Source organism: Haliotis rufescens, unplaced genomic scaffold (genome assembly GCF_023055435.1).
Source record: "Haliotis rufescens isolate VD_foot unplaced genomic scaffold, xgHalRufe1.0.p SCAF_14, whole genome shotgun sequence".
Lineage (NCBI taxonomy): Eukaryota > Metazoa > Mollusca > Gastropoda > Lepetellida > Haliotidae > Haliotis > Haliotis rufescens.
Genome location: NW_025963824.1, coordinates 37,321,460 through 37,342,551, shown reverse-complemented (window position 1 = coordinate 37,342,551; position 21,092 = coordinate 37,321,460). Strand labels below are relative to the sequence as shown.

The window sequence follows — 21,092 nt, the reverse complement described above, 5'->3', positions numbered from 1 at the left end:
CAACTTTCCAACAGTCAACTTTCCCTTCGTGCAAAATCCCAGCAGCTCCAGACTTTGGCGAACACCTGGTATAATTACTAGTTGAAAGTGATTCATCAACAACACTCATGATATAGTGGGAATCGTACAATCGACTCTGCTTTATGTAGAGATTTCTATTGGATGTGAAAAGTGTTTTGTCGTTTTTTATACTTATAAGTTTCTATGTTTTTAAGGATGCATTTCAACCTCATAAGAATATATGGCCTTGGTGAGTCTGTGAGTATCGTTTTACGCAACTTTAGGCAATATTCCAGCAATATCATGGCTTCACATACTGTACTCATGTCGGGAATCGAACCAGGTCTTCGGCGTGACGAGCAAACGCTTTAACCACTAGGCTAACCGACCACCCGCGAAGCCAGTACACTAATCATTTTGACCGTAGAGCCAAGGACAAAGGAGATCTAACCTGGCAGAGAGAGAACACTTTCTTCTGCCGGACAGCCCATGACCCATTGACATCTGTGCTGTGTTTCTGCGATCTGTTTCAATGTGAAAAAGGGATTCCAGTTCCACACTAGACCGGTTTTAATCACCTCTGCCTCCGAAACAAGTGGTCCTATTTTGTAAATTCTTTGTTTTGGTATGTTGGCTACGTCGACCTACACGCCATGTAAACGGGACAACAAAGCAACAAAGAGTGTCAGTATGTCGTCCCACTAGTACTGTCCCGTGACCCTTCCTTGCACAGTATCGCTGGGTTCCGGTCACTCATAGAGATGCCACCTAACATCCGACCCATCCTCCAACAAATCCGTCATGAAGTCCTACGTTGACATAACACCCATGTATGCAAACATAACACCCATGTATGCCAACATAACACCCATGTATGCCAACATAATTCCCATGTATGCGAACATAACACCTATGTATGGGAACATAACTCCCATGTATGCCAACATAACACCCATACATGCCAACATAACACAACATAAGAAAGTTTGAAAATACTTTGGGTGCCACTTGCCCAAGGAAATATTATCTGCTAACTCCTGTGAGTGAATCCCTAGGTAGTGCTAAATCACTGAGGTCATGTTGACATGTTCACAACAAAAGCAACTCAAACGTGGTCGCTGTGGATTAAAGTATAATGTGTCTCGTGAAGCTTGAACGACTTTGAGAGATAAATGTACATGCTTATGTTATCGCTGGGTGATTATGAGACTGTATTCTGTAATACATTCACTCTTGAACCGTTTCCATTGTGGTAGTGGGGTTCACCTTACTGTAGCCCGTGAACATAGGGTCATACTTGACGCACAAGAGACGGGCTGTTTCAAATACATTATCTACTTTACATTCAAATCTGCACTTCGAAATAAGCACAAGAAGCCATCATCATAGATCTCACGACAGAAAAGTTGTCAATCGATATAGCGATCCTCATCACAATCGAGTCGATAGCCGAAAATATATTTTCGATCCGAGAATGTGTTAAAAAATACATGTGAAAGAACATATAATTGAATGTGAGATCTAATGGAGGAAGGATAATTAATAAGGTGTCTGTAAGGATCTGAATTTTTTTTCCCCTCAACATATATACCAACGCGCGTTGAACAATTTCCGATATAAACTGAGGGCCAAAAGAAACGTTACAAACATCAACTGATTTGCCACTTTGAAACAAAGATGCCAACCTGTTCAAAAACAGTAAAGAACACATCTCACGAATAAAGTTTTATTTCCTCCAAGTTTCAAGCCAGAGGCCCATAGAACATACATGATATCAATAAAGTGTATGCATAAATACATGAAAAGAATATAATACATAAATAATACATCAGTGAATTGTGAGTGACTCGCGGAATCTAAAAGCGTGGTAGATATATTTAGCAAGTTGTGTAATACTGTATTTACATTTAGAAGACATAAGATTTACAATTTTTTCAAATGATGGATTAGTGTGAAAATATGTATCAATAAAATGTAAACGTAATGTTGAATATGAAGTACAATTAAGAATTGACCAATTCTTATAATGTTTTTATCACAATTTCTCACCCCAAAGGATGTAGGCCAAGATCTACACACAATTCAATTTTTATTTAGTACGCGTGACTTCATGTTTACACTGACAGCCATACAACAACCAGCTACATCGCGGAGTAAAATAGCTCCTCAAAAAGAGAGGTGACATGGGCGTATGGATGCACAACTTGCTCTTCAGAAACTTCTTACGCAGAACATGTATTCAAATTATATCCTCATTAGATGAGAAAGGTCTGTAAAGAACTACCTCAGTAAGTCAGTCACAATGACAGCGCGTCGTGATACATTTACATCAAGTACAAGACGTCAAAATGGCCGACACGATAAACGCGTGACGGGAGAGATTTCCGAAGTTGTTAATGAACCTGTGGCGGTTACATGTGTTAGTCATCATTGATCAACTAGCCGATCATTGAAAAGTGAATAAAGATGCGCCAAACAGACACGAAGATAAATTCATAGATTTCTGGAGACGGTCAATGTCAGCCTAGACACGGATCGAGTCGATACAACGATAGTTTAGATGTGCATTTCTTCGTTTGTTCATTAGGATGGGCCGTAGCGATGATATTCGTGAACAATCACGCAGTCACGCTCTCTGACATTTCTCAGCGTATACTGAAACGCTGAGACCAAGAGTAAAGGTTCTAAATGATCAGACAGAACGCTTATTTATGTTTTCGTGGTAGGGAATTCCCGGGGGTTTCCCCAGGAATGTGGAAGTAGTCCGTCAGTGTTTACGTCATTTCAAGAACACGGTCTCGTGAAAAACGTATAAACGTCAAATTGTGTCTTTCATACACTTATGAACATCAATTTCGCGGTCATGTGACCGACCTCTTTTCCAATGGAAAAGCCGTATATCGTGTAAACTTCAAATTAAACAATTATATAAGAATGAAATGATATTCATTTTCAATGAAGTTGAAGTCCAATTTTTGACATTGAGGGCAAAATCTTTTGTTTTCTTCTGTATTGGTATGACGTCCAGTTTCGATCATAAGTTTATGGCAGCTGCATCGGAATCTTGTTAGGGTTTCTTGATAGATCTTCGTGTTTACTTCCTGAAGGTACATTTCTATTGTTAATACCGATTTGAAAGTTAAATATGTTTTAAGTTTTGATTTTTGAGATAGGTTTTCAATCCAACGTTGTTGACCACAGTCCACGATACGTTGTTTGAATTGTGAAATGAATATTTGCGGATCTCCAACATCTTGAATTATCCAGGCGTAGCCAAATCCATACTTGAAAAGAATGTTTTTTATATATGTTGCCAGGATATACGGCCAGCTTCATCTAATTTGTACATCATTAAATATGTTTGCTTCGGTAGACGATCAGTGTTCATAGAGATTAGTTTTGTCCAGTATTTAATACATTTACTAATATAATACACATATAATCGTTGTCTACAGTTTCACCAAGAACAGCGTCATTGCTTGCATTATTTGGTAGGTTAAGAATCCGTTTGTAATATTGAGTCTGCACCATCTCTATAGTTTCGTAGTATTGGAACCCCCAAACTTCAGGGCCATTTGTTAATATTGGTAAAACCATGGATTCGAACATCTTGATTGCAATAGTGATTGGTAATCCTCCACATAGATAGTTATTTTATAGATATAATGACATACTTTTTCTGCTTGTTGTGCAAGTGTTGCCTTTGCTTTTGTCCATAGCAATTTAGGAGTGCAAAATAGTCCCAAATATTTATAAGATGAAACAGTCTCTATCTTTTCTTCTCTGTAAGTCCAATTTGCATAGTTCCTTAAACGTCCATCATTTCTAAAAACGATTATCTTTGATTTGTTCATATTTAGAGACAGCCCCCACTTTTTTCCAAAATTCACTTATACAGTTGATCTGTTGTTGTAATCTTCCAGTGGTATCTCACGAATACAGCCTTCATGTTCTCTGTCGTTCTTTGTACGTGCTTTGCGGATTTTGGGAGATATTGGTGTGCACAATTTTTTAAAACATTCTTTCCCAAATTATCGTGCAATGTCCGGGTATAAATTACGCACGGATCTGTTCCCCATCATTGGTTGCGATGATTAACACCAACGAACATGCCAAGTATGACCTCTGTCCAGAGGGAGAGAGCCATAGGTATGCTGCAGATGGGAGCGACACAGAGAGCGGTTGCCATTAAGATGAACTGCTCCAAGATGACCATTACCAGACTGGTCGCACGTCTCCGACAGACTAGCAGAGATACACGCATATACCAATATATCGCCTTTTACGCCCAAAGGAATCTTTTTTCGGAACTCCACAATATGGTCAAGCAGCATATTTTGGTGCATTCCTAGAGAAATGGTTTACAAACTTAGGGAGGGGGTAAAATGTCTGTGGTTGTTTTCACAATCTTTGAGAAGGTTACAGTTGCGGGTATTGGTAACTATGTATTTATGGCAAGCAGATATTAGAACATGTTTTAAGAACATGGACGGCTTAGTCGCTAATATAAGCTGACACGCTGTATACAACAAATGTTAACAAAGTAATATACTCTTCAAAAAGAGAAACGCAATGCGGATATTTTTGGCCATAAAAGCAACATTAGCGGACCAAGAGGTGCGAAATGATGAGATCTAATGTGTTATAGGTTGAGTGACAAATTTCCCGGATGAAAATGATCACAGCAAGGACAAACCATTAGTTGGAAACACGTACAAAGGGGCCATGGAGCTGCACGCATGAACAGTATTAAAGTGTAGGGTCGGCCTGGCATCTGCGTCAATCGAACAGTGACAGTTTAATAATATGCCAAGATTAACAGAAGTGCAAAGAAACAACGTCATAGGCCGCTAGCAGGCAGCGGAATCCCGATCAGCTGTAGCCAGGGTTTTCAATGTAGCACCCAGCACCATCACAAGGCTATGGGATCGGTTTCAACAGCATGGGTCAACACGTAATTTGCCAAGGTCGGGACATCTTCCCGAGGCAAGGGAGTTAACTGACTATGAAAGTCCAGTTTCCACCCTTGCCGAACTGGGCTGGAATTCCTGGGCTCGACCGTAGCGCTACCAGTGGTTATTACGAGTTATGTTCCTTCTAAGCCTCTCCTATGGACCAATCAGATTCCACCTCTCGTATCACTTGCATTTGTTTCAAACAAAATGGTTGAGCCCAGTCAAAACGATCTAATTGATAATCAAGATCTATATTGTGGGTCTTACATAGCGAAGTGCATCAAATCACGTGAGCACCTTGATTAAAAACATGAAAAGACTTGGAAATATCTGTTGTCAACGAATTGGTGGTGCACATGATTTGCAAATCCTGCAATCGACAGAAATCTGCACGACATTTTACAAACCGGTGCGCGATTTTGATTGGACTATGCATAGACTCGTTAGCCCAGCCAAAATGTAACTCCATAATACCAGCCTAGTTCGTCAAGGGTGGAAACTGGACTTTTATAGTCAGTTAACTCACTTGCCTCGGGAAGATGAGGTCGGGATGACAAAGACTAACCAAGATCCCCGCCCAAGATCGCTACATATGACTACGCCACCAACGTGAAAGGACGACCACAGCCACCTCAACTGCATTCCAAATACCCGGACTGCGCAGAATCTCCGACCAGAGTACGACCCCTTTTAAAAGCAGCAGGTCTACGAGCAGGACGTCCTGTTCGACGCGTCATATTGAGTCGATAATACCGTCAAAAACGACTGCATTGGTGTCGTCAACACAGGGTATGGCCTTAACTACGATCGAGAGCTGTTTGGTTCAGCGACGAATCAAGATTTCACCTCATTCGAGGTCCCCGGATTTGAACACGATAGAGCACCCGTGGAGTCAATTGGATAGACGGCTACGCCGACGTCAACCACAACCCAAGACGTTGCAACAGTTGGCTTTTGCGATGCAGGCCGAGTGGGCTACCATTCCCCAGGATGTGATTCGCCTATTCGTCTCTTCCATGTGCAGGAGATGTCATGCCGCTATTGATTCCAACGGGGAACAAACAATCACATACTGTTCCCTCCACAACATTTTGGCTCAATACCTTGTACGGTTCCTCGTATAAATGTATTTTCCTACCTCACACAAATCTGACTTTCCGTTTCTTTTTTTGTAAGAGTATATAAGCTGACATGCTGTACACACCAAATACTGATACGTTACTATAAGCTCACACGCAACATACGACACCCACTGCCGCGTTAATATAAGCTAGCACGCAGTAAATAATGAACAAAGACACGTCATTATAAGCTGACACTCCATGTACACCAAATCGGCGTTAACCCCAATTCAATCACGCAGTCACGTGTAAAACTTACTTGTCGTGTTGATAGAGTTAGCTGAGGCCTTGAAAGAATACAGTCGGTGTTTTTTTGTTCTATTTCTTCTGTAACATGGATTCTCGAGGAATGCCTTCCCATTGCTCGTATTCCCGAGGAAAGTCCTTGCTGACAAAGTTTCATGCACTTGCCTCAGACATGCACTGGCCTGAAATATCTCCCCGGTGAAACTACAGCCCTTCTTTAATTATGAGGATCTATTTTTATTTGTACAACGAGACGAACCGTCAATCACTGCACTTTCATTCGCATTCGGGTACCTTGCCTCAGATGTGCACTGACCTGAACTATCTCCCCGTTTAAACTACAGCCCTCCTCTAATTCAATAAAAACATCTCACAGATAACCTAGTCTTAAATTAATGTGCACTTCGTGTCTCTTCCTGATTGTGGTTGTATGTCCCATGCCATCATGAGGTTGTTGTTTTTATTTGTATATCGAAACGCACAGTCAATCACTGTACTTTCATTCGGATTCGGGGACCTACACTCCCCCCCCCCCCCCCCCCCCCCCCGTACTTCGCACCTACGTGCCTGTGTTAGACGGGACAATTTGATGCACACTTCCAAAAGAAGACAAACGACAAGGCAAAATGATAATCCATTACACTGACCAATGCATTATTCATTTCATGCGATATTATTTCTGTTGGAAATGCTGGTTGCTAACATGTCGTGGAGTACACTGATGACAATCTTCGAAGGGTGATTGTAGTTCGTTGTTAAACTCCACAGTCCATATCCAAGCTGTATTAGGGTAGCCTTTATATAATGGTATTCTCTGACGGTATTTGTGTTGGGACTCAAACCCGGCTTATCAGCTTGACGAGCCATAACTTTATACATGAGACTACCCCACCACCCTAATTAGAAACAGATACACTTCAAGAAAGGTGTTATGTTTAAACATTTGAATATGACAGGCTTGCATGCATGAGCGTGTTCTCCACGGTTTGTGTGTGGGGTGTTTAACGCTTCACTCAGCAATATTCCAGCAATGTAACAGTGGGGTACAATGTGAGAAACACTTTGATGGAGTTCACGCCCTGGACATTACTGGAATATTGCTAAAAGAGACGTAAATCACACTCTCTCCCCAGCAGCTTCAGGCGATGTCTAACAAAAAAGCCGTTGCAGTTTTTACCGACTATATGGAGCTAGAAATGCAACAGATAAACTTTTTTTATCTTTTTTATTTATTGTTGCCCCATAACAGACATGATCATGGAAATCAAATTAAAGTGACCAGAATGTGTGTAGGTCGAGCCACATCATCGGAATCCGATGTTTCTTCTTCTTGACATATAGATGGCCGCCCCAGTCCCCAGTACGCCCCCAACAATCACCATGGCGACACTCACGCCCCCCACGACACCTGGAAGGAATAGGTACATAAGTTCTAAAGGTCACATGGTGCAGACTTAGTTTATCCCACCTTACTTAAAAAGGAGTATATTATTAAACATGTTTTTTCTTCAAAGAAAATCAGTAAACGCACTATCGTGATTGTTTGGTTCATCGATCACATGATTATCCGGATTCTTTACAGACCATCGTCACTTTACAGGAGTACTGCTATGCGGCGGCAGACAGCTAATACTTCCTATTTTACGCAAATTGTGTGACTGGCCAGTTCCACAGGTAAGGCAGGACATGCTTACCTCCTCGCGAACAGTGAGTGAGTGAGTGAGTATGGTTTTACGCCGCTTTTAGCAATATTCCAGCAATATCACGGCGGGGGACACCAGAAATGGGCTTCACACATTGTACCCATGTCGGGAATCGAACCCGGGTCTTCGGCGTGACGAGCGAATGCTTTAACCACTAGGCTACCCGACCGCCCCTCCTCGCGAACACCTGGTGTCACCACTGATTTTCAAGGATCCATTAATATAACTATCACATATATTTGTCCTTTTACACCAAATGGAGAATGTTTCGGCGGATAATCGAGCACATAGGTTCTCTTGGGTTGTCGTTTCAGAAAACCTCCAGTGCCTTCATCCTTTTCTTCTCCACTCGGGTTAAATCTCACGAACAGGGATGCTATGATATACCCATGATTGTTATTATATAATTTCCATTGATATTGTAACACGTGAATGTATCTTGCTAGAAATTTAGTTTACATTTGAAGACAATGTAATGACATGTGGAATGGTGCAAACCGAAAAGTGAAATGTTTTTCTTTATATTTCCGTGAGTCGGAGGTGCAACTTCCTTATTTGTATCACAAGTCTTCAGAGACGCTGATAAATCTCAATGCTGTTCAGGACGCCTGTTACAAGTACATGCACGCCAGCAACAGATATTTTACGCCCGTTTCCTAATGGTTATGACAAGTATGTTTAAAACATGTAAATGTTGATTAATTTTGTTTCTTTTTTTTGCGGTTTATAAGTTAGATAAAACATTTACCCTCGCCCCTGACGCCCCTCGATTTTTTCCCTTGGATTCAGGTTTTAAATCTCATAAAACCCAATGACGTGTTTATCATATACGTCAAATATCTGAACGTTATTCATTAATCGCGTGTACAACTGGAAAAACTCCAAAGGTCTTCTTTGTGCTTCTACATCGACAAAACACACCCAATCGCCATGGCAACATTTTTGGCCGATCTTTGTAATATCTGCAATTGAAGCTTCTTACAGCCAAACCGGCATCGGAGATATCAGGTTATACCTTGATGTACCTGTCGACTTGAGTGAGTGAATGTGGTTTTACGCCGCCTTTAGCAATATTCCAACAGTATCGCAGCGGGGGACACCAGAAATGGGCTTCACACATTGTACCCATGCCGGGAATCGCACCAGGGTCTTGACGAGCGAACGCTTTAACCACTGTGGAGTAGCCAAGTGGTCACACAGAGTGCCCAAGTTCGGGCAGCGTAAAACCATGCTCACTCACTCGATAGATCAATGTATTCATAGGCAAGTTGTTGTGTGGAAAGGCCTGGTAATTTTGTAGCATCTAATAGCATTAGATACCTGATTTACGGTGTGTTATTAACACAGCAACAGTGAAGTCATTGGCTGATAATTCCAATTGCTAAACTGTCGTCATTTCCACATTTGAAATAAATAAGTTTTCAAATTTTATATCTTATATTCTAATGTCAAGCACAGATATGTCACCGACATGTGACACACGTCCATATACACTTTTCCCATCTAATTTAAGCTATTACATTTGCACTGTTCAGACAAACTTCACGACCACCACCAGCGTCAGGTTCACCTTTCTTGGCACTGCGCCTATCGAAGGGGACGTGAACGTCAACATCACAGAGACGTCGCTTGACAGTGCTGTCGCAAAACTTGCGCAACTGATCAAGGCCCATGCTTTCGTGATTCCAGCAGTATTTGGCAGTTACGTTGAGGTTAGTACTGATGTGTTTGAACATATTCGCAACGAATAGGACCCCAGTGAAATGCTCTCATCCAATGTGCGCTCGTCATTTTGGTCATGTGTAAAAAGTTATATCCCAATGTACACTGCTGCTCGAGAATTGCACAGACGCCTGCCTAGTCTGTGGGTTCGATGACCGTGAGATGGAAAAGAATAGAGACGTTGTCGCGAGCTGTTTACTACCTATACTGATATGCTATTCTTGCAACTCGAGTATATGGCTGTGCTCTAAGACAGATAGATAACAAGAAGCAGCTGCGAGAACAACGGAGCAATACTATATCATTATTGTCGCAACATTATAACATAATACACAACGGTCCCTCGCTTTTGTATATTACGAAGGTGTTCACAATGGTACATAACTACATTGGGGAAGGTGGTCGGGTCGTCAACAGCGACTCAGTTCCCTGCGCAGAGTTGCGTCCCTTGGGCACGTCAGAAAGCTTTGCTTGTGGATTCGAATCCCCGGTTCGCCCCGATTATGTTTCTAGGTTTGTCAGCACCATACCCGTGCTCGTGGCTTTCACCAAAGTGGTAAACGACTGAGACCTGCATCACTTCGGGCTTCCTCCCACATTAGGCTAACACGCCGTGATAAGATATAACTAGATTATTGTTGAAAGCGGCCTTAAACCCAAAATACTAACTCACTACTAAGTAAAGGTTAGTATTATCGTTTAATAATACCTTAGTGGTATGTTGGGTAACCTGGAGATTAAAACTGTGTAAGTCACGCCAGTAGCGTGTGTTCGATTCGGATGGCCAAGCTCGCCGACTTGGTTGATGCATGTCATCGTACCCCAATTGCTTAGATGGATGCTTGTGATGTCAACCATTGGATTATCTGGTCCAGGTACGATTATTCACAGTCCGCAGTCATAAAGCTGGAATATTGCAGAGTTCGGCATTAAACAACAAACAAACATACACAACCTCAATATAGAAGTGAACAATCATAGGAATTGACTTTTCAAATTTTAAATGTATTTTTGTCCCTTTCGTAGGCAATTGCAGCTCTACCTAAGTCATTCCGTGTCATTACAGAGAAAGGTAGAACGGCCACAATATCAGCAACAACATCACCAGCCGCATCAGCCACAAAATCTCCAACATCACCAACAACAACGACATAATCAAAAGTATTAAAACCCACGAAAATTGTGACAACTGGAGTCCCACAAACAAAACCTTAGGAGAAGACGACTAAAGCTTCGACCACCCCCGTGCCCCGCCCTGGGAAGAGCTCACATGGTCAGGGTCTCAAACCAACAACAGCAAAACTCCATATAACAACACCAGGTCTATATGGTTCTTCGTTGGCAAATATTTTGTGTGGATACGGCCATGCAGGATACAAAACAGGTAAGGAGTCGACTGATTGAAGCTTGTGTTTATACCCAGCTGTATAGACACAGTATCCGTGTGTATGCCAAATCCATAACTGAGACGCACATGTTATAAGCGTCGGTTAATAACAAACTCCACTGGGAAATATCAGTAAACTTTTCCATGACACTGACGAATGCTTGATTATTATTGGTTAAAACAATCTGTAAATCAGGTATCTAATGCTATTAGATACTTAAAAATTACCAGGCCTTTCCACACAACAACTTGCCTATGAATACATTGATCTATGGAGTGAGTGAGCATGGTTTTACGCCGCTCGAACTTGGGCTCTCTGTGTGACCACTTGGCTACTCCACAGTGGTTAAAGCTTTCGCTCGTCAAGACCCGGGTGCGATTCCCGGCATGGGTACAATGTGGGAGCCCATTTATGATGCACCGCGCTGCGATACTGCTGGAATATTGCTAAAGGCGGCGTAAAACCACATTCACTCACTCAAGTCGACAGGTACATCAAGGTATAACCTGATATCTCCGATGCCGGTTTGGCTGTAAGAAGCTTGAATTGCAGATATTACAAAGATTGGCCAAAAATGCTGCCATGGCGGTGGGGTGTGTTTTGTCAATGTAGAAGCACGAAGAAGACCTTTGGAGTTTTCCAGTTGTACACGCGATTAATCAATAACGTTCAGATATTTGACTTATATGATAAAACACGTAATTGGGTTTTATGAGATTTAAAACCTGAATCCAAGGGATAAAATCGAGGGGCGTCAGGGGTGAGGGTAAATGTTTTATCTAACTTATAAACCGTAAACAAAAATTTAAAAAATTAATCAACATTTACATGTTTTAAACATACTTGTCATGCACATTAGGAAACGGGCGTAAAATATCTGTTGTTGGCGTACATGTACTTGTAACAGGCGCTCTGAACAGCATTGAGATTTATCAGCGTCTCTGAAGACTTGTGATACACTCTTTCGGATACAAATACGGAAGTTGCAACTCCGACTCGCGGAAATATAAAGAAAAACATTTCACTTTTCGGTTTGCACCATTCCACATGCCATTACATTGTCTTCAAATGTAAACTAAATTTCTAGCAAGATACATTCACATGCGTGCAAGAATAGGTCTTCCGCAACCCATGCTTGTCTCCCCTCGTGAACATCCGTGTCAGAATAGGTCTTCAGCAACCAATGCTTGTCTGCCACCGTGAATATCCGGGTTAGGAAAGTTATTCAGCAACCCATGCTTGTCTCTCCCCGTGGAGATCCGTGTAAGAATAGGTCTTCAGCAACCTATGCTTGTCTTCCTCCATGAAGATCCGGGTTAGAAAAGGTATTCAGCAACCCACGCTTGTCTCAAACCGTGAATATCCGTGTAGGAATAGGTCTTCAGCAACCCATGCTTGTCTCCCCCGTGAAGATTCAGGTTAGGAAATGTCTTCAGCAACCCATACTTTTCTCTCCCCGTGAATATCCGTGTAAGAATAGGTCGTCAGCAACCCATGCTTGTCTCCCCTCGTAAGATCCGTTTACAAATAGGATTTCAGCAACCCATGCTTGTTTCTACCCGTGAATATCCAGGGTAGAATAGGTCTTCAGCAACCCATGCTTGTCTCCCCCCGTGAACATCAAGGGTAGAATTGGTCTTCAGCAACCCATGCTTGTCTCCCCCCGTGAAGATCCGTGTAAGAATAGGTCGTCAGCAACCCATGCTTGCCTCCGTTCGTAAGATCCGTGTAAGAATAGGTTTTCAGCAACCCATGCCTGTCTCCCCCCGTGAAGATCCGGGTTAGAAAAGGTCTTCAGCAACCCATGCTTGTCTCTCCCCGTGAATATCAAGCGTAGAATTGGTCTTCAGCAACCCATGCTTGTGTCCCACCGTGAAGATCCGGGGTAGAATAGGTCTTCAGCAACCCATGCTTGTCTCCCCTCGTAAGGTCCGTGTAAGAATAGGTTTTCAGCAACCCATGCTTGTCTCTCCCCATGATTATCCAGGGTAGAAAAGTTCTTCAGCAATCCATGCTTGTCTCCCACCATAAAAATCAGTGTAAGAATAGGTCTTCAGCAACCCATGCTTGTCTCCCTCATACAGAATAGGTCTTCAGCAACCCATGCCTGTCTTCCCCCGTGAAGATCCGGGTTAGAAAAGATATTCAGCAACCCATGCTTGTTTTAAACAGTGAAGATCCGTGTAAGAATAGGTCTTCAGCAACCCATGCTTGTCTCCCCTCGTAAGATCCGTGTAAGAAAAGGTTTTCAGCAACCCATGCTTGTCTCCCCCCGTGAAGATCCAGGGTAGAATAGATCTTCAGCAACCCTTTCTTGTCTCCAACCGTAAAGATCCAGGGTTGAATAGGTCTTCAGCAACCAATGCTTGTCTCCCACCGTGAAGATCCGTTTTATAATAGATCTTTAGCAACCGATACTTGTCTCCCACAGTGAAGATCCGGGGTAGAATTGGTCCTCAGCAAGCCATGCTTGTCTCCCACCGTGAAGATCTGTGTAAGAATAGGTCTTCAGCAACCCATAGTGGTCTCCCACCGTGAAGATCCGGGTTAGAATAGGTCTTCAGCAATCCATGCCTGTCTCCCCCTGTGAAGATCTGTGTAAGAATATGTCTTCAGCAACCCATGCTTGTCTCTCCCAATGAAGATGCGCGTTAAGATAGGTCTTCAGCAACCCATGCTTGTCTCTCCCAATGAAGATGCGCGTTAAGATAGGTCTTCAGCAACCCATGCTTGCTGTAAAAGGCGACAATGCTGTCGGAAGAGGCGAGTAACGGGATCTAGTGGTGAGACTCACTGTCTTGCTTGATACATATCATCGTATCCCAATTGTGCGGATCGATTCTCATGATATCAATCACTGGATTGTCTGGCCACGACTCGATTATTAACAGACCGCCGTCCTCTAGCTGGAATATTGCTGAGTGCGGCGTTTAACAACAAACACACAACAAACAAACAAAACTTATCAGGTCTTACAAGAAAAAAGTAAAACGCCATAACTGGGATCAGGTCTTACGTAGAAAAGTAAAAGTGTTTATCATGCAAAAACAAGTAACGTCCAAGACAATGGTCAATATCCATGATAAGTTTATAAGTCCGTTTCCTAAGGTTCAAGGAAAGTGTGTTGGAAGTTTCTGATAAATATTGTTTAAAATTAAAGGACGAAAAAAACGTCACCTCAAATATATCTTCAATGTATTTTCAACCAATGTCAAAACACATTTTAATATAGATTAAAACGTATCGGCAAAACGCAATTTATGCATTCCTTTCACTGACATGCGCAGAATGCATGTGCTGGTTGTGATAATGCCCTTATTGCTAGGAAACAGGCATAACCCCTGGATAAATACCCGTATGCAAATCTGGTTTAAAACAGGGGTGAACTCAGGCCCATGTTGCTGAGGTAATGGGCTGTTCGAGAAGGACGATACTCGAGGTTAGTCAGCCGGTTTAGGCAGACAGGTGGAACAGCAGACAGGCCTAGGAACGGTGGACCCAGAGTTACAACCCTCAGGAAGACAATCATTAACGACTGCTTCACCTTAGGAACAGATACCTCACAGTGACGACATCGGGAGAACATGCCCTTTGTCATCCCATCAACAGAAAGACCGTGTCCAGACGACTTCGTCACTATGGTCTGAGAGCCTACCGACAGTTCAAGGGCATGACGTTAACGCGTGAACATCGACGTCAGAGAATGAGGTGGACGAGGAATATCGAGCTTAATTATCGGCGGCCAGGGAAATTGAACAATACGGTTGTTGCAGTGTGACTGTCTGGAGTGGGATTTGCGGAGACATGAAGACGGATCTGGTTGTCAATGATGGCAATCTTACCGCTGCACGCTACATCAGTGAAGTGTTAACACCAATTGTACTGCCATTTCTCTCCAACTCACCCACATACAGCCCACATTATCAGAGCATTGTTCAACGCCAACAACGTGAACCTACTTCCTTGGCCGGCAAGATCTCTCAACAGGTCTCGAACATCTGTGGGACCACCTGGCACGACAGATTAGGCAACCTCAGCCACGCCATGAGAAAGGAGTGGCGTTAGCTAAGGTATTGCAGGCAGAATGCCATCTGATCCCTGACCTCGCAATTAGACGACTACCTTTCTCTGCTCGGCACCGTGTCACAGGCGGCATCGAAGCTGGGGGAGGACACGCCAGATATTGACAGGTTAGATGCTTTTTCTAACTAACTCTAACTTTTTTTAAAGTGGCGGTTCATTTTTATTAGTGATCGAATATTAGACAGTTAACCTTCTGTGCAAAACATGTCGATAAACCACTGGATTTGTCAGTGTTTATGCACACTTTTTGTAAATTACCCAGTTTTCAAATACAACAATAACCGTTATAAAACATAGCTTTGTTATTTTGTGGCATTGAAAATAGGTGACGTTTCTTATGTCCTTGAGTTTAATATCGTGTTTAATCATTAAAAATATTAGTTGGCCTTGACTGAGAATGTAAGCCAGAGGAAGAGTGAAATTGGTGAGGGCTAACATTCTTAATTCAAAATATCGGAGCTGGTTTTGTCCTTTACAACTTCAACAACGTCCAATATTGTGGTTATTCTCCCTTGGGGTGCCATTTAATGTGGTCATAGTATCATTATTTCTGACACAATTCGCGATATTGTCCAATAATGTGAACAGAGATCACATCACATATCGCTGTTGCTATAAACTGCCTTCAGGCAATAAGAAAAGTAAAAGACATTTTTTATAAATTTATTTAACAAAGAAATCTTTAAAAGAGAAGAAAATTACCAAGAATGCAACTCAACACATTGTTTCACATTTAACTTCTCTTGATATATACTACTCAAAGTTTGCTAAGGATCAAGTTTTGATGATACCTAAACAATATCATCCAACAAATTAACATTGTAATATCCCTGCACACAATGATTGGATTACCCCTAAAGTATCTCACGTACAGAGGCATGCAGTCATTGGCAAAAAGTGCACGAGGTGCTTGAAAACGAGCGTTCATTCGTATCGTGGCAGAATCTTGGCACATCATTATCAGAGAGCACAACAACATTTGCTACTAGGATTGCAACAACCGAATTCACTTATGCTCCCTTAAAGATGTCGTTTGACAACCGAAGAATTAGGCAGATGCCAGCTACAGATACCAAGCGACATGGGGCAGAGTTCTACCACACAGCGGGAAGACTGGATTGGAGGAAGACATCATCACTTTGTGACTGAAGAGTTCTTACTGAAGAGTGAACCAATCTTCCCTTGGCAACCATCAAGACACTTAATGGGAGCATGAGATTGAGTGAGTGAGTATGGTTTTACACCGCTTTACCAATAATCCAGCAATATAACGGTGGGCTTCACACATAGTACCCAGGTTTGGGAATTAAGCGCGGGTCTCTGGCCTAATGAGCGAACGCTATAACCACTAGGCTACACGACCACCCAGAGAAGTATGAGAAGCGGTGTCAGGTTGTGAACGCATCACGTGGGTCACATACGGGCTACTGGGAGTTTTTGTCAGAATATGTGTGTTTTTCAGTTTTACTCTCATTCTGATGAGTGATCTGATTGATCATTGGTCACATGTATTTTGCAGACATTACATGTCACGTGACTTTTGCTCTATTAAACATGGCTTAACGCAATATTGTCATCGCCTATTTCAACAGATGTACACAATTTGGGGTATTACCTTTTTAAAAGTAGCGATCCTTTGGAGTAAAATGCGGTAAACTCATGTGGACATTTTTTTCCTGAATAGTTAAATTGGTAGATAGAGGTGACTACATAGTGTTTCTATGGCATATGTTTATCATAAGACACACGTCCAGAACAGATTATATAACAGAAGTGCTCAAACCTTCCGCGGCAGATATTGCCAGAAGGGAACTATCTAACACATGTCTAAAGTAAGACCGCGGCAAAATGGCAATAAGGTAAAGGCGAAAATGAAAGGGTAGCCAAATTACTATTCCCATGGCATAGTTCCAAAACATGAGAAACAGTTATTCATTACATTATCTAGCTGTTATTTATACATACCTAGGTTACAAAGCATGGTAAATTATTTAAAAACAGATTTCGCAAAAGCCAAGTAGTAAACAAGACGAACAAGACTGTAGTAACATTAAGACAAACCTAATGACATTACGCTACTTTCCATACTACATCCAGAAACCAATTCATCGACAGACGTTTCTCAATAAAAAATGGAGGTGAACCAAACATGGGTCACATGTTCCTCTGTGGTCTAGTTGATAGAGCATCTGCAGGGAGTGCGTAAGGTCAGTGGTTCGATCCCCTGACCGCGCCATACCAAAAGTTGCTACCATGGCTGGGGCTCGGCCTTAACGGGCTATATAACAGGCACTGGTGGGTTCATAGTCACTGTCAGAATGGGGTATTCATGTTCAACTGTGGTGAGCACTATCGAACCGACATTATTCCGGACAGGTATAAGCACAAACACACACAGGCACTCGTGAACACTTCCATGCACATGGATATATACATATACGTAAGTTCAAGGGTGTGGGAGGCGAGGGTCTGGTTTGAAGCATAATAACTTGTTTTCAGAATTTTCGGGAACAATATTTTTTTTGGATATAAACCCAGCCCCAAATGGTGCTTATTCAATCCTCATTCAAAGACTTTTTGACCATGAGTCGTCTGACGCTCTTCGAATGAGGAGCATTGCTCAATTGTACCAAGAAAAAACTGAAATGTCGACCTCAAAGCCTGGATCTGAAGAAATGTATATAAAAAAATCTGTTCTATTGAATATATAATAAAGTAACATAAATGTAAACGTAGTGACCAAAATTATATGAATGAATCACTGAAAATCTAGCTTTTACAGTTCTTTGTCATACAGCTACCATTATGAAAATGGGTTTAATGAAGCAAGCCTGCTCTTTACCCATCGGTAAGCAGTTCCAAAGTAACTAGTGTCGCTATTTTCAACTTTCTCTCGTATCTGCTTCCGAGCTTCTTCATGTCGCATTTCTTCTCTCGTACGCTCATGTTCTTCCCTAATGGTTTTCTGAAGATCTTTCACCTTCTGAACTTCTCTCTTCATGTTTTCCTCTGCAGCTGTCTCCTTTTGTTCAGCCATCCGTTTCTTTTCTTGTTGAAGTTGTCTCTCCAGTTCTTGCACTTTAAGTTCCTGGCTCTGTAACTGTTCTTCATAGGCAGCAGCTTCTTGCTTGAGTTTCTCCTCGAGCTGCTTCTCCCTCTTCTCTTCAAGTTTTTCCTTCTTCTCAGCTTCTCGAAGCTCAGCCTCACACCTCTCATACATCTCGTTTGTGTAGCACTGGCCGCCGTTGGCATCAACCATGCTTTTTATCATGTTGATCAGGTCTCTGGTAAATTTCTCCTTCTCTGGATCCGTCCCCCTGTTGTTGACAGCAATACAGCGACGACTTACATCAAATAGAAACTTCTTCAGTGTCACTGGGCAATCACCTAGATAGTTGTCAAGGGTATCATTATCCGCTTCCAAGTCATCTTTTCAAGTAAATACAATAATCACAAATCGTTTTGATTCTTCTCCAAAGCAGCGCAGGAACCTTTCAAGTGTATTTTTGTCTTCTTCAGTGAACCTTCCTACCCTCACGATGAAAAGAATGGCGTGTATTCCAGGAGATGACATGCCTATACATTTCATTATCTCTTCCTTTATGTCGTCATGTGATTTTACTGTGTCACAAAAACCTGGGACATCAACAAGCTGCAAGTCGTAATCAAAGCGTTTAAAGGAATGCTGTTTACATTTCTTTGTAACAGACATTGCTCTTGCGAATGAGTCAAATATCTTCACAATCTTTCCGGCTCCAGCTATTGTATTCCCTGTTTCACTTTTACCAACTCCAGTCTTTCCTACAAGTACCATTCGAATTTCCCTGTCTAAGAAGCTGGAACGTTTCCCTGTGAAAGAGAATGCAAACAGTCTTACACTCACGACTCAAAGGATTATGAATTACATCATTTTGTCAGCTGATCTTCAGTCAAATGCAAATGCGGAAGACTGACTATTTCTGTCTAAGTTTTAATTATCAAGGTAATAATTATGTCCCATAAATATGATCACAATGTCTGTCGGTTAGATCAATTTCATAGGGAATATATTTGCATCGTTTCAAACAGAACAAAATACTTAATATCGGTGTGTCAGATAAAAAAAGGACACGAGTGCCAGAATTATTGCGGCAGTAAGATACTATTGACATGATTGCAAAGCTCGCTTGTTTTATTCAGTCCCGACTACCCGATTAATCAATGATCAGCAAACAGGTCTAACTCCTTGATTAACCAGTTCAATTCAAAATATCAACGCCAGAGATCAAGTCTTCCAATCAAGATTCCGCATGACGTAAAAGACAGAACATCTGCCATGACACCAGGTTTTCGCTTAAAGGGTAAACATGGCTTGCCCACCAAACGAGTAGCACCTATCACTGTTGTCATAATAAAGGTAGTGTTTGTTTGTATGTTGTAGTAAGTAATGTAATGTTGGTGACACATGATGACACAGCCCCCCCCCCCCCCCACATGGTTTCACCATAGCAAGCAGCTCATACAGTTTCCACCCAGTTTTCCTGCACAACTTGAACACATGTCTGCATAGGGACGTACCTTTGTAAGCCATTGTAATGGGTATGCCTGTTAAACAATCTGAAATGAAAAGAAAATAGTATCAACACCATTGTGTTTATTCCTATTCAATGTCCTTATAGCAGACAGTGTACCAATGATAGAATGCTAAATGTTTATCAAAGATTTATTCAACATACATGAACCTTTCACTCTCCATCGGGATTCCTGCAAGTATGATTTGTGTTTACAGAGGGTGTAATCGTGACATATTTCAGGATTGACTGTGATAAATACTCAAATAGTCATTAGCATCGAATTCCACACCACAAACATATGTTCTCAATATTAGACAACAAAGCACATTCGTGATATACTGGTTTATGTATGATGCGGAGCAACGATTGAAAACATTGTTTCAGCCTTCACGAGATAAGCTTACATGTTAATCCTAATATAAGTAAAATGCCTCCCTTGTGAACGACTTGTCAAACCCTGATAAAAAAAAGATGGGAAAGTGCATTAACACTAGGGTTGTCACGATAAATTGAAATATCGATATATTGCTATTGGGAAGCACTTAAAGTCAATAAATCGATTCTTAAATCAGTTTCCGATCAATTGTATCGATTTCAGTTAGGAATATCGATAGTTTCGATTGTATTAAATACATCAATTAATAACATGCAATGCTGTACAAATTTGTTTTTCTTTTGATCATGAGTGGTAGTAATTTACATATGAATTTTCTTTTTCCTAAATTATTAGGGTAAAAAAAACAACAAATCAGTCATATCTCAAAGTTTACTTTTCATTTGTTGTTATTGTTATCACATTCAAAGGAAACTTCAGTTTCAATATTTAATTCAACTCTAAAATCCATCTAAAATGATACACTGAAAACTATCGATATTTATCGCAATATTTGCTTGCAATATCAATAGGTATCGCAATAGTTTCTTTCAATATCAATAGTTATTGCAATAGTGATTTCCAGACCAATAGTCACCCCTAATTAACACATGCATACCTCACAGAGACAATCGTTTCACAGAACAGTGGCCCGCTTCGTGGGAATTATTTGGTACAAAATTCAAACAAGAGTGAGTGAGTGAGTGAGTGAGTGAGTTGGGTTTAACGATGCTTTTAACAGTATTCCAGTTATATCACGGCGTGTCAGCTTAATGTGGGAGGAAAGCCTGAAGTGATGCAGGTCTCAGACGTTTACCACTTCGGTGAAACCCATGAGCACGGGTATGGTGCTGACAAACCTAGAAACATAATTAGGGCGAACCGGAATTCGAACCCACAATCATAGGTTTCTGGCGTGCCCAAGGGACGCGACTCTGCACAGTCAAT

The 21,092-nt window shown here is 41.6% G+C and overlaps 1 protein-coding gene and 1 pseudogene across 1 annotated transcript; both read right to left on the bottom strand.

Moving 5' to 3' along the window:
* LOC124150280 overlaps nt 1-21,092 on the bottom strand; it is a 73,281-nt pseudogene that overhangs the window by 7,231 nt on the left and 44,958 nt on the right.
* LOC125379178 (capping protein inhibiting regulator of actin dynamics-like) lies at nt 15,866-18,960 on the bottom strand. Its single transcript, XM_048395394.1, has one exon. The coding sequence runs from the start codon at nt 18,487-18,489 to the stop codon at nt 18,022-18,024; it is 468 nt and encodes a 155-aa protein (XP_048251351.1). The 5' UTR covers nt 18,490-18,960; the 3' UTR covers nt 15,866-18,021.

Coding starts and splice junctions, on each gene's coding strand:
- LOC125379178 (XM_048395394.1), bottom strand. CDS start 18,489: ATGATAAAAAGCATGGTTGATGCCAACGGCGGCCAGTGCTACACAAAC.